We start from the raw sequence: 26,889 nt of genomic DNA on the forward strand, positions 1-26,889 counted from the left end.
GTTCTTGTTGCGTATACTCAAAGCATCCACTTGTAAAGCAGTTACCACAGCAAGCAACAAGTAGTGCTGTCATCAGACTGCTTAAGGAAATCGTCTCTGAACAAGGAAGCCCCGAAGACTATTGAGCGACAATGGACCTCAATACAATAGTGCCATATTCGTGGAGTTTGCCAGAGACTGGAATTTCCAACATGTAACCTCCAGCCTGTGATATACACAATCCAATGGATTCATAGAGAGACAAGTACAAACTGTCAAGAACACCATGAAGAAAGCCAAGAGAGATAACATAGGCGTCAACAAGGCATTGCAATGCCTGAGAGCCACTAAGGGATAGCCAGCCATCTACCATCTCCAGCGGAGCTGTTAGTGGGAAGAAAAATCAAAACCAACATACCCACAAGAATTCGAAACCAGTCAACCCAAAAAGATGACATCTACCAGAGACTGCAGACCAGGCAGGATGACCGGAAAAAATACTTTGATGACAAGCACGCTACCAACCTTCCCCCACTACACAAAGGACAAGAAGTCAGAGTCCAGAACCAAGAGACCGGTAGATGGGACAGAGGAAACATCACAAACAGGAGACCAGAACCAAGGTCATAATGAAGTACAGACGTCATCAGGTCACACTCTACGACGAAAACGTAGGCACATCAAACCAACCCAAGAGAGGGACAGCATGGAACAAAACCATCAACATGCATATATTGATAGACACAATGATGAGCACGACCACCAGAATGCACAAACAGAACAACACAAAGCAAACCAAACACACCATCGAATCACCACCTACCATACACCACCAGATCAGGTCGTACTATTAAGAAACCAGAGAGATATGATATGTAAAACATAGATATGGTTGGAGTTAATTCAAATGCTTTTCTTTTGTTTCCTCTAACAATGTTTTGAGTAGTTAGATTTTAAAGAGACATTTACAGAATATGTCTCTTTTTTAATGTTTGTTTATTGCATAATAAAACGATGATGACTGAAGTCTGATTAAAATAATTTAGATAAATAAGCAAAACAATTCGCATTCAAATGGAATACAAGTGTTATAGAATTTTCAAGAAAGGTTATTAAACTATAAAAGTAAAAACTAAACAAACAAAGAAAAGGAAGAATTTGTAAGTTCATATTAGCACAAGTTTAATGTCCTTAATAAATAAGCAAACAATTTTAAAAAGATATTTAAACAAGTATGGATCCTTATATGAAATTAAGTTCTCATTGAGAAGAGGGATTGTGATATGATATCATTTATATCTACATGACTGTTCAATAAATGACCTATATCATAATACCCATCATTTCTATAAAATCCAGCCTCATGAAGACTCTTATTGTAGATCATAATTCGTGTACAACACTTTACACATCCTTCTTTCTATCTCCATTTCTTCTTTCTTTGTCTTTAAAAAAAAAAAATCCCCTTTCCTTTCTTTGTGAAGATACAAAAGGACAAAATAATGATTATTTACAATTAAAGGAATACGATTATCTCCTGCATTTTTCAATTTTGATATGTTATGTATGTATTTTTAAAGGTATAATTATTTAATTGATTTATATTATGATGTATGATTATATTATGAATTTTGTTGGTAATAATCATGTACCTAGTTGGTATATGAATTTTGTATTATGTTGAAAAATGTAGAAATAATATTAGACAAACAAAATTCCTTTGAAACCCCCTCCCTCCTCTCTCTCTCTCTCTCTGTCTCTCTCGCTCGCCCTTCCTTTTTTTCTCTCTCTCTTCTCATCCCATCCCCCCCTCTCTCTCTCTCTCTTCTCACCCCCTTCAATCTCTCCCTTCTCCACCTCCACCACCCTCTCTCTCTCTCTCTCTCTCTCTCTCTCTCTCTCTCTCTCTCTCTCTCTCTCTCCTTGTATCTCTCCAACACATACACCCATATTCATTATCCCTCTTCTGTCGCTCCTTCATGTCAATACTTTTCTCTTGAAATAAGAAAATGTTGCTGTCTTATTTTTCTTCGCATCGTTTACTCTTTCTTCTCAACTCAATTCTTCCTCTCCATCAACCATCATTTGCTGTTGTCCAACATTCATCTTTTCACATAAAGTGCTTTCAGTTTCTACTAGACTTCCTACTCTCGTTTTCAGTTATGCATTGTTTTCTTTCTCTTCTGTGCTATTGTGCTCTTTTTCTTATCTCGACAGTATAATTCAGTTAGTACAAAACCAAAGCTACACTATAAGTAAAATCAGAATTATATTATTTTCGTTGCCAGTCGTAATTTTCATCGTAACATTTGAAAATTGTGAACCACTGGTCTGTGTTCTTGTTCATGTTCGTGATTGGCCGTTAAATCAAATCATCGTGTTTATTTTTAACCGAAATCTGGGTTCCAAAGAGTATATAGGTCTATATGGCACATTAAATTGTCCATTCAGTCGAGAAATAGATTGGAAGAAAACGGCGCACATGTTGAATCTAGGGTGCGGCGATGTCTATCACTTCTTCTCTCACTGAAGCCTCTTCAGAACTTGAGTCGGAATTGCTGGGAATTTCGCAAGAGATCATTCGGCGTTCCCGAGCATGAGCCTCCTCCTCGGAATCACTGTCGCCGGTGTCCTCTTCAGAACTTGAGTCGGAATCTCTGGTAATTTCGCAAGACGGAAAGATCATTCGGCGTTCCCGAGCATGAGCCTCCTCATCGGAATCGCTGGCGTCGACGCTGACCTCCACACTTTGATCCGAGTCGCTTTGAGCTACCACTGTCTTGATTGCCAGGCATGTAATGCCCAACACCAAGAGGACGAGTACGGCTGTCTTCATGATTGTTTCTGTTTGAGAAAAAAAACAAGAGTTGTTGTTTTTGTTCTTCTTCATTATATAGTATTGTATAAAACTTGCGAATTCATATAGAATGAGCAGTGTGCATATAATACTTTCGCGGAACTCGTAACTAAAATCTTGTAAGGCATGTCAATATTTGTATTTTTTTTTAATTTTCAGCCCATTGCCAAAAATAATTAATACTAAATGGATTTTGAGTTTATATAAGTGAGAGAATTTTGCAAAGTCAGTATGGAAACCCCCCCCCCCCCGGGGGGGGGGGGGGGGGGGGGGTCTCACATTTAGTTAGGACGGGGGTGTGCCGCTGAAGCTTCAAACCCCCTACCCATTTTTAAGGGTCATTTTGGAGGATTTTTCTCGAAATAAAGGCCTATTTGGGAAAGTTTGAAAAAACGGACCGATGTTTAGGGATATATTTGTTAAAAATGGGATCCATGTTTAGGGAATTTTGTGTGAAAAGGTGACCAACTGGAGCGGCACACCTTAGTATCCCCCCTCCCAAATTTGAACTATTTCTGCACGATCAGAATACGATCATGCCTATATACCAATGTTTTCTGAACTTCAAACATGAAGAAATTTACAATCTGTGTTCAGGTATGTATATACAGAAACACTGAGTATTCTTTATATAAATACATCGTATGAATAGAAATAAATCTGAAATATCTCCAAGATACAAATCAAAATAGATACCAAAAGAACCTGCCTAAACCTGTAATTCATTAAGAAACGAGGCCCAAAATTGTGTTCACTCGCTTCGCCTACTCGCAAATAGGCCTACCTATAAATTAATTGAACATGACAATGCACCAACGTTATCAAAATCATTAAAAAATTACAAATTACAAGAAAAAAATATTTTAAAGGGGAACGTCCACCTTCCCCGATGTCTAGATACACCACTGTCAGAACATGTTTTAAAATTAAAATCCGTTTCCTAGAATGTCGCCAGAAAAAGCTCTGGAGAATTTTAAAAAATCAAATTATACTTACAATACTAGACTGGAAGCTCGATTCAAAGTAAAGTATGACTGTATATGAATAATGATGAACTGATGATAATTGTTCGGTTTATATACATTTTAGAGCGTCTCTGGAAAATTTTTACGATTGATTTATTTATAATAATTATATAATAATCTTTTAAAGTGCACTCCAAATTGTATTAAATTAAACCGAAAATCGAATTATTAAAAAAAATCTGCAGCATTTCGTTCATTGATCTTCTAATTCAAATTATTTAACTAAATATTAATTTACTCGCGTTTAATGGACAAAATTGCAAATCGTGCATGTTTATTCACAGCTGTGTAAACAGATAGCAAATTTCATTAAATACTGGTTTGAATACCCTTAAAACCCCTTTGAGAAATAGGACAAAATGACCATTCTTATTCAATGAATATTATTCATGAACTGCATTACCCAATTAACACACACGCACATGTTATAATGCTCCTTTTTCGTAATATTTGCCTGTTTCAAATCTTATCTATTACTTTTAACCATCAAAACGACCGCAAAGACTTACAAGAACCAACTCAAAGACAGTTTCAATACCAAATAGCAGGTGTTCTCAAAGTTTTGCCTGGACGGTCCAGAAGTAATTTCAATGAAAGCTAAAAGGTTGGAAACAATGCATGGGCATATACTTACTCAATACATATAAGTTTTTGACACGTACCTTAATTTCAAGAGTTATTATATAATAATAATAATAATAACAATAATAACGTTTTATTTACCCAGGGTAACCACTTCAGTTATGAAACTGCTCTAACAGCGGGCCCTGCATAACATAATATGTTATTACTACCCTTCTCCAATCTAATATGCTGAGCGCCTAGCTATTAAGGTAGCAGGTCCCATTGTTATAAGTATTTGGTATGACTCGGCCGGGGTTCGAACCCACGACCTCCCGTTCTTGAGGCGGGCGCACTTACCACTGAGCCGCCATGCCCGGTCAATCAACAGTGGAACTTCTGGTATGTTTATGCATGTGGGGTATATTAATGGGAAAAGTTGCACTGCTTTCCAGTAAGCTGCTTAATAATAACAGTAATAATTATATAGTGCCGTCTTTCTAGACAATTCTATTCCGAGGCGCACAAATTTGCCTAGCTGCCATTACAGCGCTCTAGCATTTCAAGGAATTAATTCCTGCCAGGTACCCATTTACCTCACCTGGGTCGAGTTTGGCAAATGTACATTTAGTGCCGTGTCGGGGATCGAACCACGACCTTCGAATTTCAGGTCAGGTTCTTGAACCACTCGACTATTATTATACACTCCTTACTAGGTAGCCAACATAAAAAAACTCCTCGGTACGACCATGCATTATGGCTCAAGGCATGGGCACACAGAAGATTTCGTTTCTTTTGGGGATCGGGGTAAAATGCAATGAATATTATTATTGAAAAATTATTGCATTTTCTTGGTTGTTTTTTATTTGTGGGAACTGCACCCTAGCCCCCGCTGCGTACAGTCATGGTTCAGTGGCCAAGCAATGGCCTCGTAACTGTGAGGCCCCAGGATCAAAACCGTGTCGATGTGCTATATTAGTGCCCTTTTGTGGGGCATTAATCCTCAGCGTAATGCCTTGCGAAATGTGGGGTGGCCACAGGTGACATCCTTTATTTGCTCTCGGCATGATCGTGTATTAAATAAGGTTATTTACACGGTCGTAATTTGATTTTCAGATAGATGTATAGGGGGAGAGTTATAGGGTTAAGTCATGTTATTTAATCCAAGGTAAAACTTAGAATTTTGATTAACGTATATAGGAAATTTCCCTCGAAGCAGCTTTTGCCGATTAAAGGGCATGCCCTGCAGGTCATTGAGATTACTGCCCATTATTACAGGTATTGTTCATTAAGAAAAGTGAATGATCAACAGGATCGCCAACACTTTCGAGAGAAAAAAAATCAACCTGTGGCTATTTCAAAATTGGCCATTATATAGGCCTACAATGTCATTTGGAAATTTACGAACTTTATAGTCGTCATATTGTGCCCTTTACTTGAACCGGGTTGGCTAAACTCTCCAATTCCATGCATGGCATTGCTAGGGACCATCACTCGGCCCCTTAAAATAAAGGGGGCATTAAAAAAAAATTAAGGGAAATATCTGGGTATTCGGGGGCATTGCATCTCTTGCTCCCCCGCCCCTGAAAAAAGTCATCGATGTCAGTTATGGTTTTATTGGCCAAATACAGATGCATGGCCTGGCCGGATAGCCCTCTGAGAATATGTAAATATTAGCCTTCTGTATTTGCCTTGGGGAACACGCTGGACAATTGACATAGAGAGCTATGAAAAATAAATATTAGAGCTGCACACCTGGGTCATTCGCACCGTCCTGTTTATCGTGTTGATTTTTCCATGTACTTCTCTCAGTGGCGGATTCAGGGGGGGGGGGGGGCCGGACCTCCCCCTTGGGAAAACCTTTTTACCTTTTTGGGGGGATCCCCCCCCCCCCCCCCCACTGAGCGAATTTTCGGCCGGCGCGATTTTCAAATTTTCGGGAGCAAAAGAAAAAAAGTTGCCCCCCCCCTAAGAAATCCTGGGTCCGCGCCTGACTTCTCTTGCTCATTTTCTCTTTCCGAATCTCACTCACTCATTTTCTCTTCTCTCTCTCTCTCTCTCTCTCTCTCTCTCTCTCCCTCCCTTCCTCTCTCTCCTATCCAAATATCATTAATAATTCAAAGCGGAAATAGGCCTACGTGTACTTTCAAAAAATATTTTGAACACACATGGCACGAAATTGTATAGGTATGACCAATTGTTAAACGTTGCATAATTGCTTTTCATCAAATTAAATCATGTTCGAAGTTGAGAATGTAATATACTCTAGAAATTTGATTTAATTTTAGTTGAGAAAGCTTCCCGCCAACCAACTTTGCAGACGATTATAACTTCGGATATAATACTTCTCTTCTGAATCAAACTATACATGGATTACAGGGACAAAATAACTTGAACAGTTTTAAGGCAGAAAAAAAAAGACATCAAAAGATTTGTTATAATTATGCTTATAAAGATTGTGATGTACAGGTAGACCTGCATTGAAAATGATCGCAATAGAGCAATATCGAGTGATCAAGAACGTCATGCAGTGTGAGACTATACATCGATCAGGGCGGCGTTTTTTTTTTGTCTCTGATGTTCTTTGTGGTTGGTATTTTTTTTTTTACATGCAGAAATTTTGGAGAATTACAACACTTTAGAAAAACACACGAGCCAGTCCCACATTTTCCTTCCACTTGAAAAAAACACACACACAAAAAAAACTTCTCTTGTCACTCAGATTTGATAGACTTGACTCACAGTGCCACCTCACAAATTGATACTATACGATGTCAGCCAGTGGCGGATCCAGGTGAGGGGGGGGGGGGGGCAGAGGGGCCCCCACTCCTGCCCCCCTTTATTAATGGTTAATTTGTGATTACTCGCGAAACTCACCACTTGTTGATTTTCTTGTTTTTATAATCGTTTTATTTGTGTATTGTGAAACAAAATGTTCATGTATATGGATAAAGTTTACAATTCAAAAAGGTTTTCGACCAATTTTTTTTTATTGCCTGTAGACTCCTCGGATTATTATGTCACTGTCAAGTTAGCACATGTCAATAAGTGACGCACATGGCTATCTATCTGAGATTTGTCTTATAATGTAGGTTGATTTTTTTTATAAAGTCTCTCCGATGGTGTTTCACAAAGTTATTTTTGTATAATAAAGACAGGATGGTATGTGTAGAAAATATAACATGATATATATATTTTCAACTATATGCCTAATATGCAATGTTGAACTAGTGAGTTGGAATTGATTGGACAGTAGGCTATTGTACCTTTGTACGGTTGAATGTTCGTAATTTGTTTTAGAAAATAAGTGTATAAAAATGTAACCCGGCGGTTATATAATATTCATCGTCATCATTTACTTTGTGGAAATTTATGAATCAAAGGAATAAATTGTTCACTATCAATATTGATAATGATAACAATAATGATGACAAAGAAAGAACTTTCCACACGAAGGCTTATTATTTAAAGGGAGAAGAAAAATGATTTGGAAGATATATGTCTCGAAAGTCTTTCCCCCTATTTATTCATTTGTGAATTAATGGATGATTTCCACAATACCGTACCGTATAGGCCGTACCCCGGAAGTAATGAGTCAATGGGGCAGTCTTGTGACCGACGACAACCACCCGTTGGAACTAAATGCGTCTTTATTTCATCAATTTTTGTCCATTGTAAGTAGTATTTTGATTTCAGAAGGATGCTGATATGTTAATTAAATATATATTGCATGCATTTCATCTGTTTATATTACTCTGATATGAGATATTAACCATAAAAAAATAGTTTTTAGAATACATGATTGAAATGCTGCGATGTTTTATCAGGTTCTGTGGGAAGCGTGAAGCCCGAAGTATCGGGGGTCGGCGTTTACGCTGCACCGCTTTTCTGGACTTCAGTGTTGTGTATAGTGTATACGTGTAGTTTACGCCCCTTACCGGGCTTCAGTAATCAGGTTTACCCTGCACTGCACGAAAAGCAATAAACTACTTAATTTTGTAAAAGAATATTTCAATGTGTTCTGTCTTATAAGTTATATTAATCAATGTTTTGATTCTCTTTCAAACTGTTGAGTGTTACTGTTGCATGTTGTCATTATTGGGACAGGGAAGGAAGGGGGGTGAAGGAAGGGGGGGGGGGGGGGGGGGGGGGGGAGGGAGTATGTTCCAATTTATTTAATTGAGTGTACTGTATAGCAGGAACACAATTTCTTTATCGCTCTGAAAGCCAAAAATTGACGAATAGAGTCTATTCATGTATTGTATTGTCTTCACATCTGTATCCGTCTATGATCGATGATCAAGCTTATGTATGAAGGGGTGACCAAAGTTCGCGGACATTTTAGAACATATTACAAAATGTGATATTCGATCTATGATTTCTCACATTCTACACAACTTTATTTATTTCAATTATTACCAAATGGACAGCAAAGTTTTTTACTACAGATTGGTTCAACTAGAAAAATTTACCGTCGAAGGATTTCGGAGATATCGCGATCTAAAAATTTGATGTCCGATCGTGCGTGCGCGCTGCATCTAAAAAAGTCATAAAAACAATGAGACCTAACTTCACGCACGGTGGTTTACAGTTGATTTATCAAAAAATGCGATCCATCAAAAATAAGGTAATATCATAATTTGCAAGGCAAGATATCGTACAATCAGTTAATTAGTACCACTCTTTACTTACAATTTTGAGGATTTCTGATCTCAAAATGAAGATTTCCAGACCCTTATCGGTAAGTTGATAATTTTTCGGAACGGACGCAAATAACTGCAAAATTTGCCGATCTTTTGTCAATATTTTCACAATTTCGCACCCAATTCTAAAGAAAATTTCGTTTCTGGGTAATTTTATGACCCTCTTTCCATTGGTGATATCAGATTTTCGAAATCTTACCGATTTTTTGAGAAAGCGAACTTTGGTCACGTGCGAACTTTGGTCACACCGCCATACTGTAGATCTAGTATGTTTGATTGATGATTATACCAGCAATCGATATCTGTATGATAACCAACGTATGCAATCTTGACTGTCAAGTTATATGAAAGAGATAAATTAAAATTGCATGCATGCTGTCAACATAGTCAGGACAGTATGGTGCTACAAGGTATATGAACAATAACATGGAAATCAATTACATGGTATTAACCATGTAAATTGTCATTTTGCTGCAGGTAGTCTCTAGAGTGAAGCCAGGTGTGCTGTCCATTGCTATAGACAAGCTCTGTGGTTGAAGGGATACAGCAGCATGCCGAGTCAGGTCTATGACATTCCCATCATCCAGCCTGATCTCAGGCGGGAAGAAACCATCCATCAGATCGCTGACACCCTCGAATATCTGGAGAAAATCGCCAACGATGTCTTTGACCGCATCGAAAAGAGGGTGACCGACAATCACACACGGTTAACAACCATCAATAAACGACTGGACGTTGCTCAGGCCAAGGTCGATAAGATCAAGAACAGCCGTAAGGCCATCAAGGTATTCTCAAGTTCAAAGTATCCGGCTCCGGAAAAGAACGATGTATACCAGTCGGTGTTTGCGGACAACACAGACTTGTCAAGTATTCCCAGGCCATCTCGTAAGCTGGCTAGCAAGCATCAGACATTGGACAGTAGAGCCTTGAAGGAGAAGCTGCAGTTTTATAATGTGCAATTGAATGTGAGGAAGAAAGACAAAGATGGAGAGAATACGTGGGAAGGTCTGGGAGGTCTTCCAAGGAACGTTGGATCAATAACATCATTGCTTCTTTTCAACACAAGTGAAAATCCGTAAGTTTCTTGTTCTGCTCCCATAGATATCCTAGGCCTTAAAGCCCCACTGCACTACTTACAGCTACTTGCGCCCTCTGTATAGCAAACAATGCCTAATCAGTGTCTGTTGGTCCCCCATGATCCCCTTTTTCCTATTTTAATTGAGAGCTGATTTGATGAGATAATCACCTGTCAGTGAACTTGCAGGGAGGTCTAATCCCCCTGGCCAAACTATAACAGACGGGATTTAAGCTGTGAAGGTAGTATTCAATGATGTAAACATATCTTAAGTGTTTTGAGCTGCAAGATAATCACAGAAACAGTCCTGGATTACAAGATGTGTTAGGTGAAAATGCAGTTTAATTGTCATCCATGGTGTTCTGCATCTAAAAAACAAACAAAATGTAAAAAAAAGGAGACAGATTTCTCTTCTAGGAGAGTAGACATTAGCAGGTTTACTTTAATTAATGTTCCACTGTGATTGTTCTTCAGAATTTGAACTAATGATATTCATTCTTGAACCAGGAAAGTCACCTTTCATGGAAGTTGACAGTATCGCGTCTTCATTTAACTTTTGTAGAATGTTATCATTCCAAAGTCTTATAAACAGTCTAATTTTGTATTGCCTCATTGTTCTCAAAATAATTTGTGGGAATTGGCATGTAACATTTCAAGCTAAATCTATTATTAAAGAAAGTTATTTTATTATAGATTGATAATGGTGTCCAAGAAAGTTGTTCTCATCTCTCTTTCATTAGCTTGCTTGGCACAGGTTTTACATTTTCACCTCTGAGAACAAGTTGAAACAAAAGCTTGAAATATTCTAATTGAATAAAATAAATATCATTTTGTCTTCTCTTTTTCACTCAACCATGCCAGATACAAGAAATATGTGATGATCGATCCACTGGGAGCGGTCACAAAGACCAGAAAAGCGATCGAGGAGGAACAGCAGGAGATGGGTCAGGCTCCAACATCCATCCTCCAGAGAGAGCAGCTGGATCGCATCACCAGTGATAACTTCTTCTATGTTCCTCATCTTGGGGAGGTACCAGACATTGATGTGCCTAGCTTCCTCCCTGATCTACCAGGTTGGCAAAACAAAAGTCTTGATGCTTTCTTGATGCTCTCTGATATATAGAACTGGATATGCCTCTGTGCTTATAATAATAATATAATATGTCTTGTTTACCCAGGGCAGCCTCATCAGTATTCATACTGTTCTCACTGAGGGCCCTGCAATCATATTATTACCCCACCATGTAATGGGTTGGTGTATTCTGAGAACAAGTGATAAATAGATGCACTTCTTGAGACAGGGTATTTTAATGACTTGGTCTTGGTCTTGACCCTACATGTACGTCTTAATGCTTAGATAATCTAACCACATGCTTTTCTCATGGACTTAATCTCATTACCCAGTGGCTTACCTACAGCTTTGCTTAGGCCTATGGTTCATACAATCATATACTCTAATAATAAATTATAATTTTTTTGTTCATGTAGATTACCGCTCTCTTTGTCCGTCATGTTTATAGTGTAATAACTAAATTATTCATACCCCTTGTAAATTGATTTTGGTAACTCAAGAATGGAAGGTGAACTAGTTTAATTAGAGCCTTTGTTCAATATTTTTATATCTAAGCTTTGGTATGTCACATTCTCCAGAAACATAAATGTGCTTTTATAATTTGTAGGTATTGCTGATGACATCATCTTCAGCTCTGACCTGGAGGATTCGATAGCTCCTTCTCTTCCCGGTGCTCACATCCCTGAGCTACCCAGCCTGACATCCTCCCAGCCGAGCAACCTCCCTGCCTTACCTGCTCCTGAAGGATCCAGTAACGTTCCTGCCATCATGCCCCCTGGAGCAGCTCCAGGGGCACCGCCACCACCCCCTCCACCACCCCCACCACAGGCAGCAGCACCCCCTCCGCCCCCTCCACCACCCCCTACGGCAGTGAATACCAGAACTGCACCTGCTGCTGCAGCTCCACCTCCGGTAGCAGCGGCTGAAACCGGAAGATCAAGTCTCTTGGAGTCGATCAGGAATGCAGGTAGGTTCTTTCGAAATGACGAGCAGACCTGTATGTTGAAGATCGTGGTATTTATAGCAATTCAGCTTCCACCATTCTCTCTTTAGTTTAAACAAATAAAAAGTATCATCATATGTCATGAAATATATCTGTTAAATATAAGTGCATAATCATGCATATTTTATATTATACCAAGTGCTATACTGATCCTTATTGCAAAAAATATAAGCTAGATAATTATATAACTGTATGTCATGTATTTTATATTGTGTAAAAATTAAACATGGATTTATAAAGATTATATTACTTTTTTTATTGTGTCTTAGTCAAAATGTGCACTGTCTATTTAACACAGCAAGTTTATACTCTTGGCCAAAAAACATGCCTAATGAGGAGGAGGGAGGAGGAGGAGGGAGGCACTTTAATCAGTTGAAGTGCATAATTGGTCACATACACTATTGCAAAACATTGCACCTGGGACCCGATTCACAAAGCCTTTTTTCAAAGACAAATGACAAAAATCAGTGACAAATCTGCTAATAACCAATCAGAAGCAAGGATTTCACTAGCTTATAACAAAAACTGTCATTAGTCACTGATGACAAGCTTTTGTGAAATGGGGCCCTGGCATGTTATTAAATGAATGAGTGACTGGTTTGAACTCCTTTCAGGCGGATTGAAGAATCTGAAGCAGAGTGTGCGAGAGAAGAAGATAGAGAAGAAGCGTGAGAAGGAGCAGGCACCGCCCTCTGGAGGTGGAGATCTGATGTCCGATCTCTTCAACAAGCTTTCACTCAGGCGGAAAGGAATCTCAGGAACTAAGCAAGCCGGAGGAGGAGGAGGAGGAGGTATGAACTCTGATATGTAGACGATAGAATCATCACTGCATTTAAAGAGAAGGTTGAGTTCTGGGAAGAGGTGAAAAATAATTTGTGAGCGTTTTCATTGTTATTATGCAAGCGTGGAAGAACATCAGAGAAAAAATTTTCCCTGAAAAGCATGGCTCTTCAAATGCTTTCATATTCTAAATATGGCATGTAACAACATAAAAATCGGGACATATTTTTGAGAATGGACCAGATTGTTATCATTTTGATGATTCCAGAACCTTGCAGTGCACACCAATACTTATGTGCTAGATGATCAACCTTTTCTGATTGATTCCACACCGTTTCTTTCACAATGCCATTGCATGACCAGAACTCAACTTATCTTTAAAATTGAACTGGGTAATATCCAATGGGACAATCCAATCTCAGTAGGCCCATTTAATGTACACATCCAAAACACCATTTAGAAAAATCATCAATTTTGGACTACTGTTTGCTCATATTGATTCTTTGGTGAGTAGTGCGCATGTGCCACTCGTCGGTGCCTTGCATGCGTCATCACGGAAGTGCAAATCAGTATCTTACCGAAGTTTGCACTAACACTGCAAAAAAAAGGTGAAATTTCGGCAGGCGTTTTAAACAAAAACAAGGTGGATCGGAATGTGGCTTACGCCTTTCAAAAAATCAAGAACTGAATCTTTAGGAAGTATTCCAATCAAAATGTATGATATTTGATTTGTCTGTAGCATGCTGGGTGCATTAGTGACGTATCACAATGGTAGATAAGTCAGTAAGCCTTAGGCAAGCTTTCTAATCATCAAGAGCAACCATTGTTGAATAGGTGCCTGTAGCATACAGACATTTGCTTAAATTGATCCTGTAAAATAAAGTGTATCTATCTGTCAAAAATTGCTTTTAGATCCGAAGTATGAATGGCTTGAATGGCTCTTTTGTGCAAGTTTAAATTTATGTCATCTGCCAAGTGCCAGGATGTTCATTCTTGATGATTTTATGTAGAGTCAACACATTTCTGCCTTTCAGGGGAGGATGTCATTAAATAAATTACAAACATGTTAATAATCAACATTCCACCAACTTTTTACTCTTATCAAACAGGTGGAGGAGGAGGGGGAGGAGGGGGAAGAACAGACGATTCTCTTCCTAACATAAACCAGCCTGCCCCACCACAAGGCAAAGCAATAAACAAGCTAGCAGCTATGATACCCCCGCCTCCCCGACCGATGGGAGGAGGTGGTCTAGGGGACGACGATGATGATTGGGACTAGACTGCTTGTACTCCATCCACTTTCAGCCCACCCGTTATGTCGGTGACGTTGTCTAAGGCCTAAAAAAAAAGATGTTGTATTGCCCTTTGCGACCGACCCAAAAATCTTGAAATCTCTGTCAGCTTTTTGTTTTTTTAACCATTTTTTTAGAAGAAAAAAAAAGAATTAAAGCATTCAAAACTGAGAAATATCAGCCAAAAGAGGGAGTAAAAAAAAAAAAGATTTCCGACCGACTGACCCATGTTTTGGCACCTAAAGGTCAATACAACATCTTCTTTTTTTAGGCCTAATGCAAAGGAGAGTTCACATAAAGGTTTACCCGATATTGACAGTCCACCGGAGTTAGTCCTCTTTAGCCCATCCCACTTTACGACTGGTGTTCAATAACTACTGTTTATTGATTGGTTTAACATGAAAGGCCTCTTCTAATAGCCCAAACTCTCTGAAGTATATTACTGTCCTTGATGGCAACAATTCAATGCATCGTTGTAACTTCATGTCATTCATGTGCTTGTTGACTTTATACTTTGAACATTTTGTCTGCTTAGTTGCTGTGGAAGCAAATATGCCATTTCATGCATTATTTTAAAGATTTTATACAAGCGAAAATACCTACAGACAGCTGTATAAATGATGTTGTATAGTTCATAATTTCTGGTCACAAAAATATTGCAATGCTTTTCTTTTCTGAATATTTGAAATCAAGTGCATGTATTACAAAATAAGAAATAACAAGTAAGTCGAGAACTTATATGACAAAAATGTAAAAAAAAAAGTGGATTTTTGAGTTGGTACCGAAGTTGTTCTATTGTAATCATCAATAATCAAGGAAGTATCACATGCGTAGGGTGAGTTAAATAGCTTACTCTCAATGAAATCACTGATTGTTCTGCTTTTTCTCAGGAATGAACCATTTGTATCATCCATATTTGTGTGCCTTAATGTGGTAACATATTGCCCAATCGTTTCCCCATCGGATGTAGACAAATTTACAAATTTGCATATGGAAGAGAGGTAGAATTGGAAAAAGACAGCAATTTTCACAAAGAATTTTATAGAAATGATGAAATGAACGAATCAAACAAGAATATACGATCAGCGTCTAGACTTTGTGTACTCTGTAATCCCTGTTCCACAATGCGTTTCTAGTCTGTAAAAAGCAGTTGAAATTAAAAGCTGATTAAATATTTTCTAAGGTTTTAATGCTGTATAGTGAAACAAATTACACATTCCATTTTTTTTTAATTAAAAGAAAGAGTTTCAGTGCAGACCAACATATGACAGTAATAGATAACATCTAAGCAAACATATATGTGTATGTAGTCAGATAATCGTGCACAGCTGTGTCATTGTAACACATTTGATCTGGGTGTCTGTTTGTAGAATATATATTATTACCAAACTCATTGATCTGAATATCCAATTCTCTGCTAAAGATATTCTCCTATGTTTCTCTTTTATGGTAGGAATTGCTATTTTGGGATGAAACTTCATGAACATTGATTTTGAAAATGATATTGCAATTTTTATGTAAGTATTATTGAGTAAGTCAAGAAAAATTAAATGGCACTTATTCCTGTCAGTTCCATTGACATCATATTGGGCCAAACACACTCAATTTTATTTAATTTGGCATTCCATATGTTCATGATCACGATTGCAAAGACTTTCGAAAATCGGCCTAAAGGCATTTCTATCACATGGCTGTGGCATTTTAAAACAACAATGATTTTTAGAAGGCTATACCATGTGGTATGGACAATTTGTTTGACTGGATTTTTTTAAGGTCTTTGTGTTAGCGCTTGTCTAAAAAAATATCGAAAAACGAAAGAAGGTTAAGCCAGTCTATATTCTTTGCATATTGTTTGTAGGCCCTGATAATGGGCTGATATAGCAAGATATTGGTATAACCTGGTAAATGTTTTAGTTCCTCATAAGCTCCCGATACGGTCCAATATAGCAATATATTGGTATAACCGGGTAAATGTTTTAGTTCCTCATAAGCTCCCGATACGGTCCGATATAGCAATATATTGGTTTAACCTGGTAAATGTTTTAGTTCCTCACAAGCCGCTATATATAGAAAGAATATATGGGCCGCTATAGCGAGATTTCAGTATAATCTGATAAATGTTTTAATTCCTTACAAGCCTCCAATATGGGTCAGTATAGTGAGATATTGGTATAACCTGGTAAATGTTTTAATTCCTCACAACCCCCCCCCCCCCCCCCCCCCCCCCCCCATATGTATACTGGGCCATCTCTTCAATGTGGGACTGTATTCAATTATGCAAATGGTTAATTATTTAGTAAGATTGCATGTGATATATATTTGTATATACAAATTCATTTATATATATATTACTATTATCTCCTAATCAGAAGAATCAAGAACTTGCCAAATTATGTTTGTATATATTTTACACTTGATACATCGCATGTTCTCTATGAATTCTTGGCTTATATATTCTTTGAGCAAAATAAATATACAGATATACTTGATGAGTTTACGTGTTATTTTGTCTTATTGTATCATTTATTGATTTCTATGCATGTGAGTTTTTAATGAAACTATAATTGCGATTTTCAAACCATCAAGAAACCAAAACAAACCAGGGGGCGTTTCACAAAACTTGTCATCAGTAACAAATGAAATCCTTGCTTCTGATTTAATCAGATTTAATAGTTATCAGCAGATTTTTCACTGATTTTTGTCATTTGTCATTGAAAAGGGGCTTTTATGAAACGGGCCCCTGGTGTCAAAGGACTGCAAAACTTGTTATGCAAATGTTATTCATGTTATGTAAATAAATTGAAATTTGTAATAATTTTAAGCTTGATGTGGAGGCAATTTGAGATGTGAGTGAAAAACTGTACAATTACATGTACATGTATTTCTTGGATTGTTTTGCCACCTAAAGATGTGTCCATAATATTTCTGAACTGATCCTACAAATTTCAACCAATTTGACTTGTTATACTAATTGTAGCAAAATATAACATTACTTTGGATTTGTTGGTTCATATGTCCTGACGTACCCGACTGCAGAGCATGCTTTAGTTTGGAATCGTCAATCATATTCTTATCATTAAAGGACAAAATATGAAAAAACAGGCTTTGTATGTCCCGACATATCCCACCAACGTTTTATGCTTGACTGAGAAATTAACTACTTTATAGAGTGATTAAGATTATTTATTTTTTTGACATTTTTTAAATACAAGCCAGCATACTTCAGATGTTGCATGTCTAACAAGTATATCACTAAAGACGGTCCATACAGAAAGTTCTTGATCCATCGATTAATCAAAAGCACAGTTAAGATGCCACATGGAAATAACTGCAAGCATAATATGTTAATTGTAAGTTTTGAGATCATGGTAATTCTTGTTTACTTTGATAATATTTTTTTGTCATCCATAGTCTGACATAAAAATTATCTCAGCATAATTTTGAAAACACACCAAAAATTCATAACTATAAAAAGTCAATAGAGTAATAAATTGCTTAATCAAGCAAGAAATGTTGATGGTATATATCAGAACAAACACACAACAAAGCATTTTCTTTCACAAATTATCATAAAACCATAGAAATGACTAAAAATTTGTTTTTGTTGTTGTGTGAACCCCCCCCCCCCCCAAAAAAGGGTACAATTTCTAAGCCCCTACATCACTTTAAACTTGGCTGATTTCAGTCAGAATAGATATCAATTTGTGTCACGCCTGAATTTTGCATGTTTAAAAAAAAGTGATTTATGGAAAAGTGGTCATTCAAATGTAAATTATCTTGATTATTTGGTGTCAGTTGATATAAGAGACCCAAGTTATCTGCATAAGCATTGTGACCCAGCTGATATCTTGTAGTTAGTAAATAAAACTAAAATCAATAAATATACAAATGACAACATGAATCAATCGTATTGAAGGTATAAAATGAGTTGAATATGTACTTTATTACAAAGTTGCCAATTTTGTAGAAAATGATGGAATTCTCTTTCACACTGCAAACATTCAATCGTTAAACCTAATTAAAAACAAATATGCATAATTTCAATAATAAATATGAATTCCCACAAAGTATGAAACGGGACTTTCATTTCTTGTAGATCAAGTCCAATTCTGTGCATGTAAAACAAAGATGTCACTAACCAACCTGAACCAATGAGAATGATTATTATTGTCACACACAACTTCCATCTTCATCATTCATACCAATACATACTTAATGTCTGTAGGAGAGTGTTAAAGTGATACATTGTCCAATTACAATTTTAGATACACCTACATTACAAGATAACACACGCTGACTCATGATATTTTTTTTGGGGGGGAGGGAGGAGGGAGAGGGGAGGGGGAGGAGGGGAGAGGGGAGGGGGAAGAGGGGAGAGGGGAGGGGGAAGAGGGGAGGGGGAAGAGGGGATACACCTACATTACAAGATAACACACGCTGACTCATGATATTTTTGGGGGGAGGGAGGAGGGAGAGGGGAGGGGGAGGAGGGGAGAGGGGAGGAGGGGAGAGGGGAGGAGGGGAGAGGGGAGGGGGAAGATGGGAGGGGGAAGAGGGAGGGGGAAGAGGTGAGGGGGAAGAGGGGAAGAGGGGAGGGGGAAGAGGGGAAGGGGAAGAGGAGAGGGAGAGGAGGGAGAGGGGAGGGGGAGAGAGAAATAAAATAACTAAATTTGTATTATCTTTAATCAGGGGCTTGCTGTTACACAGAGACTTCACTTATTAGGAATACCTTTTGAATGCTGACATGTCAAGAGGAATAGAACCTTTGCAGTTGTTTCAGCAGGCACCAGGACAACAACATTTTGATCACAAATCACCTTAGTGGTTACAACTTGTTTACAGTAACACTGCAATTCAGGAGATGCTAAGAATTAGAGCTTTGCCAAAATGTCAAATGACATAGAGGTATTTCACAAGAAAATCCTTAATATTAAGGTTGAAAGTATTAATAACACAATGAACTCAATTTTGACATTCAGTCAACATAGCATTGTATCTAAATATTGCACACAAGCAAATAAAAATGCATCTGTATTGAAATGTAGATAGTTTCTTAATTCTCACCTTCTCATTAATTTAAAAATAATGGTGGATCTGAGCTCAGTCATGAGCCAAGTCAAAGGAAGCAACTTTGACCAAGTTTTAAATTGTTATTATTTTTCAAAATAAATAAATTCTACTAAGACTAAGCTTAAAGGTAAAGACCAGTTATGGTCATGCGATTGCATTGTGAAAGAAACGTTGTGGAATCGATCAGAAAAGGTTGATCATCTAGCATCTAGCATCTGCAAGGTTCTGGAATCTTCAAAATGATAAGAAATTTGGCCCATTTTTTGTAAAGTTACAAGTACTATACACAGAAAGATGTATATAGGACTACCCTATATCTCTCACAGACCATGAGAGAAACAAATTTACCAAATATATGAATTAGTAGGCGGATTCCCGGCAAATTTTTTTATCATCATGTATTAGTCAAAACATATTCTTTCACATGATTGGTAATGAGAGCTTCCATTTCATTTTTTGAAATTGGGGCATTTCCAATACTGGTCTTTACCTTTAAAGGGGGTATAGCATGATGAGACTTTGTGTCTTTCCTGTGGCCTGACTCGGGGTCAATTGGGAATATTACAACTACGGACGATGCTACCGCAGTATTCACATGCATGCAACATACACAAATATTGGGATCAATTGCAACTCCTTATTAGACAGGTCCTGGTTTATTAGACAGTTTATATGGAAGAGAGATCCCACTTTTATTATTGCAATGACGCATTAGAAAATAAATGCAGCCTCTTATGATAATACCACAATACACACTAGTTTTCTTCCATAATCATTCATTACAAAAGATTTTTTTTTAAAGACTATTGTGCCATCAAAATTGTGATAAACACCACAACACATGCCTATAAATACATGATATCAAACTTATAAATAAAATAAAAGAAGTACTGTACAATATACAAAGAGGAAATCATGCCCAAGTTGGGTTCTATGTAATTACTCATACATATTCAATCTAAAAACAATTCTCTCTCTTTCTTTTCCCCAGTGCCAGGGAGAAGATTGAGAGAAAATAGTCTGATTTTTAAAAAGAAAAATAATTGACAAAGCTGAAAGGGTATAGAGTTGGAATGCTAGCTCAACTTCCCTATTTCAGGTAATTTTGAGCTTTGACAAGGCATGATTACGGCCTCACAAATCCAAGTATGTCTGGCAAGGCTAATGAAGAATAATGGCACTTATAATTTTCTTACTGCAACCCTCAAAAAAGAATAAGAAATACACAAAAAAATGCTTTACATTTATAAATCTAAAAAATCCATGAGACCAATTTAAGAACAAAAGGAACAACTGTAACATACTGTAAGTATTATTTGACTAAATGCGTAGCTTACTTTATCACAAGCATAATATAAACATACTGATACTATATTATACTACTTCACTTGCTTCATAGTACTATTATCTATGAGTACTGGAAAGTTGCTTACTACAGCATTGACAGTTGCATAAATAAGTTTGCATGTATTTTCATCGACAAATCAAAATTGCTAGAATTTCTAACAATTTTAATGTAACACGATTTCCACTTCCCCAAGTATTTTCAAAATTTATCAGACTCTGAGCAGACAAATATTATCAAAAATCATAAAGCTCTATTTTGACAAGTATTTTCATAATTCACATAGCCCCATTCAGACAAGTATTTTTGTAATTCATAAAGCCCTAATCAGATAAGTAGTATCTGTAATTCATAAAGCCTCATTCAGACAATTATTTTTGTAATTCATAAAGCCCTGATCAGTTATGTAATATTTGTAATTCATCAAGACCTATTTAGCCAAGTATTTTTGTAATTCATAAAGCCTCTTCAGACAAGTAGTTGTGTTATTCATAAAGCCTCATTCAGACAAATATTTATGTAATTCATAAAGCCCTGATCAGATATAAAATAATATTTGTAATTCATCAAGACCTATTCAGCCAAGTATTTTGTAATTCATAAAGCCTCATTCAGACAGGTATTTTTGTAATTCATAAAGCCTCATTCAGACAGGTATTTTTGTAATTCATAAAGCCTTATTCAGAGAGCTATTTTTGTAATTCATAAAGCCTTGATCAAATAAGTAATATATATAATTCCAAAAGCCCTGATCAGACAAGTATTTTGGAATTCATCAAGACCCATTCAGCCAAGTATTTTTGTAATTCATAAAGCCTCATTCAGAAAGGTATTTTTGTTATTCATAAAGCCCTTATCAGAAAGGTATTTTTGTAATTCATAAAGCCTCATTCAGACAAGTATTTTTGTAATTCATTAAGCCTCATTCAGAGAGGTATTTTTGTAATTCATAAGCCTTGATCAAATAACGGTAAGCAATATATTAAATTCATCAAGACCCATTTAGCCAAGTATTTTTGTAATTCATAAAGCCTCATTCAGCCAAGTATTTTTGTAATTCACAAAGCCCTAATTGCTCTAACAATTCATGATAACATTTTAAATATTTAGTAATGGTGTGCTTCACCTCCTCTTGCCCTTGCCCCTCCTAGCCTGCCCTCTAGAGGCCTCCGAGGCTTCAGCAGTCTCTGACGTCGACCCTACGCTCAGCAGCTCCACCGCACTGGAGACACCCTCAGGTGTGAAACCTCCAATGATGACTAGCTTGTCCTGGAACACCGTGCTTGTACCTGATCCTCTGGAGACCGGACAGTCAGCTATGGGTTTCCATGTCTTATCATCGTCTAGAAACTCTGCTTCCGTCAGAGGGAGGGCTTTGCGACCTGGTAGGGAGAACAATGAAGTAAGACAAGTGAAATCACTTATTGGAGTTTCTGAATCAAAAGGGCTGGGTCAGGGAGGGAAGGGGCTCCAGACCCTCCCCCCCCCCCCATTTTTTTGCCGGGATATTAGCAAATAATCCTACAGCTGCTCTTGTTGCATATAGTAATATTTTTGTTTTTTTCGTGACATAGGCTGTTTAAGCATTACAATTTCTCATCCCTGATTTTACATTTTGGACAATTAGGCACATTACTTTTTTAATTTTGTGACATCAATTCACAGGAATTATGTTAGCGATTTCTGGTAGCACAATTTAAAACGCATAGTAGCCATAGCTAAGAATTATTTGCCAGCGTTCTTTCTGTTTAGTGTTCAGGATTTTTCACATCATTCAAATGCTTGTGCTCAAAGTACACATATATATGACATTGCCAAATTCAAACTACACCTAAACCGTTGGTAATAATACAAACTACTCAACACTTTGGTTTCATTTCAACTTCAGCCCATACTGAAACAAAACAATGACCCCCCCCCCCCCCCTGAAACGAGAGAGAAACACCTGGCAAAAACGTTCCAACGCATTAAACTTTCACGAATTACATGAATGGTCAAAACTTGTGGAACTTCTATGCAGCTCAAAGATAAAATTACTCCCCTGAATTTGAACGACTCGCAAAAGTCTCTGGTTGCACAATAAGCTACAATGTGCAACCCTAACCACAATGCTGCTTATGTGAAAATATCACCAGTGTGTGTATCTTTAAAAGTAACTTTGAACTCCAATCATTTCCTTGAAAAGTATGAGGGATGAAAGAGAAAGGCTAAAACTCACTCATTCCGCCTACGACGACAATCTTGCCTGCTACCATCCCAGCGCAGAAGTCCCCTCTTACGTGTGGCATGGAATCTAAATCTGTCCACTCATCTAGAACAAATATGGAAGCGCAACAAATTAGGGAATGTAAAATACTGTTACGTGACACTTAGACAATGAAATAAAAATGTATTGAAAGCACTATTATGACAAATATGACAAATAGCTCAATGAAAGGCGCAATAGCTCAGTTGGTAGAGCAGTGGTCTCGTAATCCGGTGCCCTTTGGTAAGGTATTAATCCTCGTTACCAGGTCCCTCGGAGTCGACCTAAAGCTGTCGGCCAGCTGGTTGCTTACTGACAAGCATTTATGCTTTCTTATCAGTCAGGTAAAATAACGACCACTAAATCATATCAAAACTACGGATATGATTATACCACTTTGCTTCACTTCTTTGCAACAAAATTGTAAAATCAGTTATTAAAATGAGGATGAAAATAAAGGTTGGTGATATGTAATCCAACCATATTCTAACAAAGTTAATAGATAGTTGAGTGGTGATGTAGTGCAATTACATCATCAATGAAACTACTCTACAGGAATTTATTATTAAACAAAATTATTTAAAAAAAGGGGGGGGGGGGGTAAAACAGAAAAACAGGAATAACTACCATTTTCCACATCGTATTCCTCCGTCTCATCATGGAAGTCCTTCCCATCAGCCTGAAGACCCCCTATACAGTAGAACTTCTCATCAGTCATGATGTAGGAGCAGAAGACTCTGGGCTTGGTTAAAGGTTTGAGTTTGGTCCATCTAGATTGCTTCAGGTCCAGGACCTCAAGACACATGACCGGGTACTTCCCATTTCTCCCTCCTGACATTACAAAGAATACACACGTTTAATAAGAGGTAAACATCAGTGTTGGTCATAGTAGCCATTGCTTACTTGATTTGTATAGATGTCTAATCATTAGCACCATTTCCACTTCCCAAAGAAGTGCTAATACTTACATGCCAGCTCATAACTATCAATTGGTTGTCACACACCATAACTAATGTTTAGAGTTCTGTGCTTATTCTAACATCCCACCTATATCATTGACACAGAAAGGCGTTAACGAAGCTCAACAGACAATTTGAATGCCCATTGCAAACGACATGAAAGAATTATACAAATATCTGAATCCTTGCTCAATAATAATAGTAATAATAATTACGATAATATGTCTTCTTTACCCAGGATAGCCTCATCAGTTTTTATACCGGTCTTCCTTAGGGACCTGCAATCATATATTGTTACCCTGGCTAGAGCAGAGCTACCATGAGAAGGCACTCTTGAAGCATTCACGGAATTTCTTCCTACCGGATACCCATTTACTACACTTGGGTGGGGAGTGGTAAATATCTTGCCAAAGATCCCAAAGTATATGGCATAACATGTGGATCAATTAATATCAAACTAAACTAAACCATTATCAGTAAGTAAATAAGGTAGTAAATTACATTCTTCAATCACAAAGAACATTTCCATTCTCATTGGAGTATGTTATTTGAAATACTACTCACAATAATAATTGTTGTTTTATACAGCACCTATTGTAACCAGGTATAAGTAATCAACAAGAGTGCTTAGAGTAGCATCACCCCTGTTACTGGATGGATTCAAGAGCTTCTTACCTAGAACATAGATGACATCTCCCTTGATGTGTGCAGCTGCTCCGTACCTGGCGGTCGGCATATCGGGCAGCTCAAGCCATACATTCTCTTCTATGTTCAAGACTCTGCAGAGCTGCAGGGCGGATGTGTTTGCTTTCATGCCTCCGATTGTGATAACTTTCCCATCTGTCAGGGGGAAGGGGATGAGATGAAAGGTTAGTAAGGAAACAAAAACGCAGGATTTAATATTGATAGTTTACAGAAAGCTCATTATTAGCCCCTAGGATATGATTTGATTTTGGTATGATATACCTGTATATATAGTTTCCATTTGACTCCTGCCCTAATTATTTTAGGCTTAGTATTCAATGTGTTTAAAACGGTGGTGAGAGAGTTTGTGAGTTTGATGGAAGGCAATATAACACAATCTCTTCATTAAGAGGTTGTCTTCTTACAGAATAGTGGTTGTGAGAGCACACTTAAGACAAAGATATTATAAGTTTCATTGTCTATGTCATTAGAGATTGAGCCATTGCATACTTACTCAAAGAATCAAACTTATTACAAAATACTCTTGAAATGTTCTTTATCTTTTCCCTTTCTCATTCCTACTTACTATGAACAACTGTTGAGATGTTCTGTATCTTCTCCCCCAACGTCTTCATCCCCATAGTCCATTTCTTAGACGTTGTGTCGAACACATCCACTGCATCCGAGGCCTCCTTGCTTCCTGCTACTCCACCGAGCACCACTATCTTACCCCCGACAACGGCCACTGCCGGCTGTCCCCTCTTATTGGGCAAATTAGGTAACCTGTTGTTCCATTTCTTCTTTTCAGGGTCGTACATCTCAAAGGCATCCAGAGGATTACCGTGCATGCTCACTCCGCCTATCACGTAGAGTTTCCCATTGCACTCCACCGCCGAGGAGTAGACACGCTTGGTCGGCATGGGAGGTAGGGCTTCCCACTTGAAACTGTCCGGCCCTATGGCACCAGCTGTGGCATCGGCTGTTGCCATACTGAAGTCTTAACAGAATTATTCTACCCTTAAGGAATGGATTGGAATCAGATCATATTCAGCGGTGTTGCACACTCTGATAAAAAAGAGAAATAGGAAAAATACAGAGTTCATTTGTGAACTTCTGGGTGCAGTGCAGTGCATGCCATTAAATACACTGATAAATCTATGTTACATAGATCTACTCAATTTTGTTTTGCTCTGATTCTCTTGTTTTTCTGTATCTAGTAAATGCAAATTATTTTTGGAATGGAAACAACAAACATGAAAACAAAAGTCGTACTTTTTTTTATAGACTCTAAGCAAGCAAGCAATTTCCTTGAATATCTCACTCAACTGTACTCACTTCACTCATTCATGTGTGTAGAAGACCAATGAGTTTGATCACACTTATGACCATATTGTGCAGAATAGATACAAAAATCAACAGGCAGGAATAGGATCCAGAAAGAAACAAGCAACATTGTCAAAATTTTAGAAAGACAGTCCCACCTGTTCTACTTTGTGTGCTGTTTCAACTCTCAAACTCAGTGTGCAATTATCTCGCGCTTTGCCGCTTTCCCATATTCTCACACACTCAAAAATAAATAATTGAAAACATAATGAGCAACATCATCTCATATAAATTATAATGACAATGAATTCAATTTCAATTAATATGATTTACTTACAAAAATACTAAACAACACTGCTTTCGAAGTTTCGCTCTTTTGGAAATTTCAGCTCGTTACACGCAGTTTCCAAGTTGAGGGCGACAAAAACACAATTTTCATCGTCAATATTGCTTGCCTACTCATGCATTGACAGTAATATTGCCATGGAAACAACTGAAAGTTACCCATCCCCTTAAAAGTTAGAGATATCAATGAAATTTCTAAAATTTAGTGGTTTAAATTGAAAATCGAAATTCGTTTATTTCACAAAAAATATTTAATGTTTCTTGTATTTTGTCTTTTCTGACATTGTAACAAAAGTGGGAGGAGGCCTTATACATGCATTGGTAAAAGCAATACTCTCATACAACATTTCCTGGGTTCAATCCTTTCTCAGTACTTACATCCAATGTTTGTTCCTCTTGACCCAGGTGTATAAATGGTTACCTGGCAATGCTGATGTTATGATACTTGCAGGGCCTGCAGGAAGAGCAGAATCCATACAAGTTTTTTTTTTTTTTTTTTTTTACTGATAAAAATTATCAGTGTTTCCTTTTTCTCTCCATTTGTGAATTTGTGTGGCTATCCTAGGTAAAT

At 37.5% G+C, this 26,889-nt stretch overlaps 3 protein-coding genes and 2 long non-coding RNA genes across 6 annotated transcripts; 2 read left to right on the plus strand and 3 right to left on the minus strand.

The window, feature by feature from the left end:
• Positions 1–2,231: 2,231 nt before the first annotated feature.
• Positions 2,232–3,869, minus strand: LOC105441341. Its single transcript, XM_011672379.1, has 2 exons — positions 3,833–3,869; positions 2,232–2,823 (listed from the first exon to the last, which is right to left on the minus strand). The coding sequence occupies exon 2, from the start codon at positions 2,813–2,815 to the stop codon at positions 2,471–2,473; it is 345 nt and encodes a 114-aa protein (XP_011670681.1). The 5' UTR covers positions 2,816–2,823; positions 3,833–3,869; the 3' UTR covers positions 2,232–2,470.
• Positions 3,870–8,002: 4,133 nt separating this feature from the next.
• LOC580074 (WASH complex subunit 1) lies at positions 8,003–14,462 on the plus strand. The gene is made up of 6 exons (XM_011672377.2): positions 8,003–8,096; positions 9,603–10,200; positions 11,062–11,273; positions 11,880–12,239; positions 12,890–13,066; positions 14,165–14,462. Exons 2-6 carry the CDS (start codon positions 9,677–9,679, stop codon positions 14,332–14,334), a joined length of 1,443 nt encoding a protein of 480 aa, XP_011670679.2. The 5' UTR covers positions 8,003–8,096; positions 9,603–9,676; the 3' UTR covers positions 14,335–14,462.
• A 3,795-nt stretch (positions 14,463–18,257) lies between these two features.
• Positions 18,258–18,843, minus strand: LOC115919250. The gene is made up of 2 exons (XR_004061763.1): positions 18,763–18,843; positions 18,258–18,618 (listed from the first exon to the last, which is right to left on the minus strand). It is a non-coding gene; the product is annotated as an uncharacterized LOC115919250 (long non-coding RNA).
• Positions 18,844–18,949: 106 nt separating this feature from the next.
• LOC115919223 lies at positions 18,950–20,651 on the plus strand. The gene is made up of 2 exons (XR_004061752.1): positions 18,950–19,544; positions 19,916–20,651. It is a non-coding gene; the product is annotated as an uncharacterized LOC115919223 (long non-coding RNA).
• Positions 20,652–21,002: 351 nt separating this feature from the next.
• On the minus strand, positions 21,003–26,444 carry LOC584899 (kelch domain-containing protein 8A). Of its 2 annotated transcripts, XR_004061751.1 has the most exons (7): positions 26,311–26,444; positions 25,237–25,715; positions 24,642–24,806; positions 23,635–23,838; positions 22,981–23,073; positions 21,800–22,144; positions 21,003–21,764 (listed from the first exon to the last, which is right to left on the minus strand). XR_004061751.1 is itself a non-coding variant. In XM_003723848.3 (6 exons), the coding sequence occupies exons 2-6, from the start codon at positions 25,637–25,639 to the stop codon at positions 21,885–21,887; spliced, it is 1,125 nt and encodes a 374-aa protein (XP_003723896.2). In that variant the 5' UTR covers positions 25,640–25,715; positions 26,311–26,444; the 3' UTR covers positions 21,003–21,884. The 2 variants fall into 2 exon arrangements, 1 of the variants encoding a protein (XP_003723896.2); XM_003723848.3 differs by having other exon boundaries at positions 21,003–22,144.
• Between the last annotated feature and the right edge of the window lie 445 nt (positions 26,445–26,889).

Source organism: Strongylocentrotus purpuratus, unplaced genomic scaffold (assembly GCF_000002235.5).
Source record: "Strongylocentrotus purpuratus isolate Spur 01 unplaced genomic scaffold, Spur_5.0 spur5_scaffold_6, whole genome shotgun sequence".
NCBI lineage: Eukaryota > Metazoa > Echinodermata > Echinoidea > Camarodonta > Strongylocentrotidae > Strongylocentrotus > Strongylocentrotus purpuratus.

What these genes read in the sequence shown, in the direction of transcription:
- LOC105441341 (XM_011672379.1), bottom strand. Translation starts at nt 2,815, where the DNA reads ATGAAGACAGCCGTACTCGTCCTCTTGGTGTTGGGCATTACATGCCTG.
- LOC580074 (XM_011672377.2), top strand. Translation starts at nt 9,677, where the DNA reads ATGCCGAGTCAGGTCTATGACATTCCCATCATCCAGCCTGATCTCAGG. An exon ending in TTCAACACAAGTGAAAATCC is followed by an intron (nt 10,201 to 11,061) that starts GTAAGTTTCTTG and finishes CAACCATGCCAG; the next exon opens with ATACAAGAAATATGTGATGA. An exon ending in CGGAGGAGGAGGAGGAGGAG is followed by an intron (nt 13,067 to 14,164) that starts GTATGAACTCTG and finishes CTTATCAAACAG; the next exon opens with GTGGAGGAGGAGGGGGAGGA.
- LOC584899 (XM_003723848.3), bottom strand. Translation starts at nt 25,639, where the DNA reads ATGGCAACAGCCGATGCCACAGCTGGTGCCATAGGGCCGGACAGTTTC. An exon ending in AGATGTCATCTATGTTCTAG is followed by an intron (nt 23,839 to 24,641) that starts GTAAGAAGCTCT and finishes TTGTAATGTCAG; the next exon opens with GAGGGAGAAATGGGAAGTAC. An exon ending in GGAATACGATGTGGAAAATG is followed by an intron (nt 23,074 to 23,634) that starts GTAGTTATTCCT and finishes TATTTGTTCTAG; the next exon opens with ATGAGTGGACAGATTTAGAT.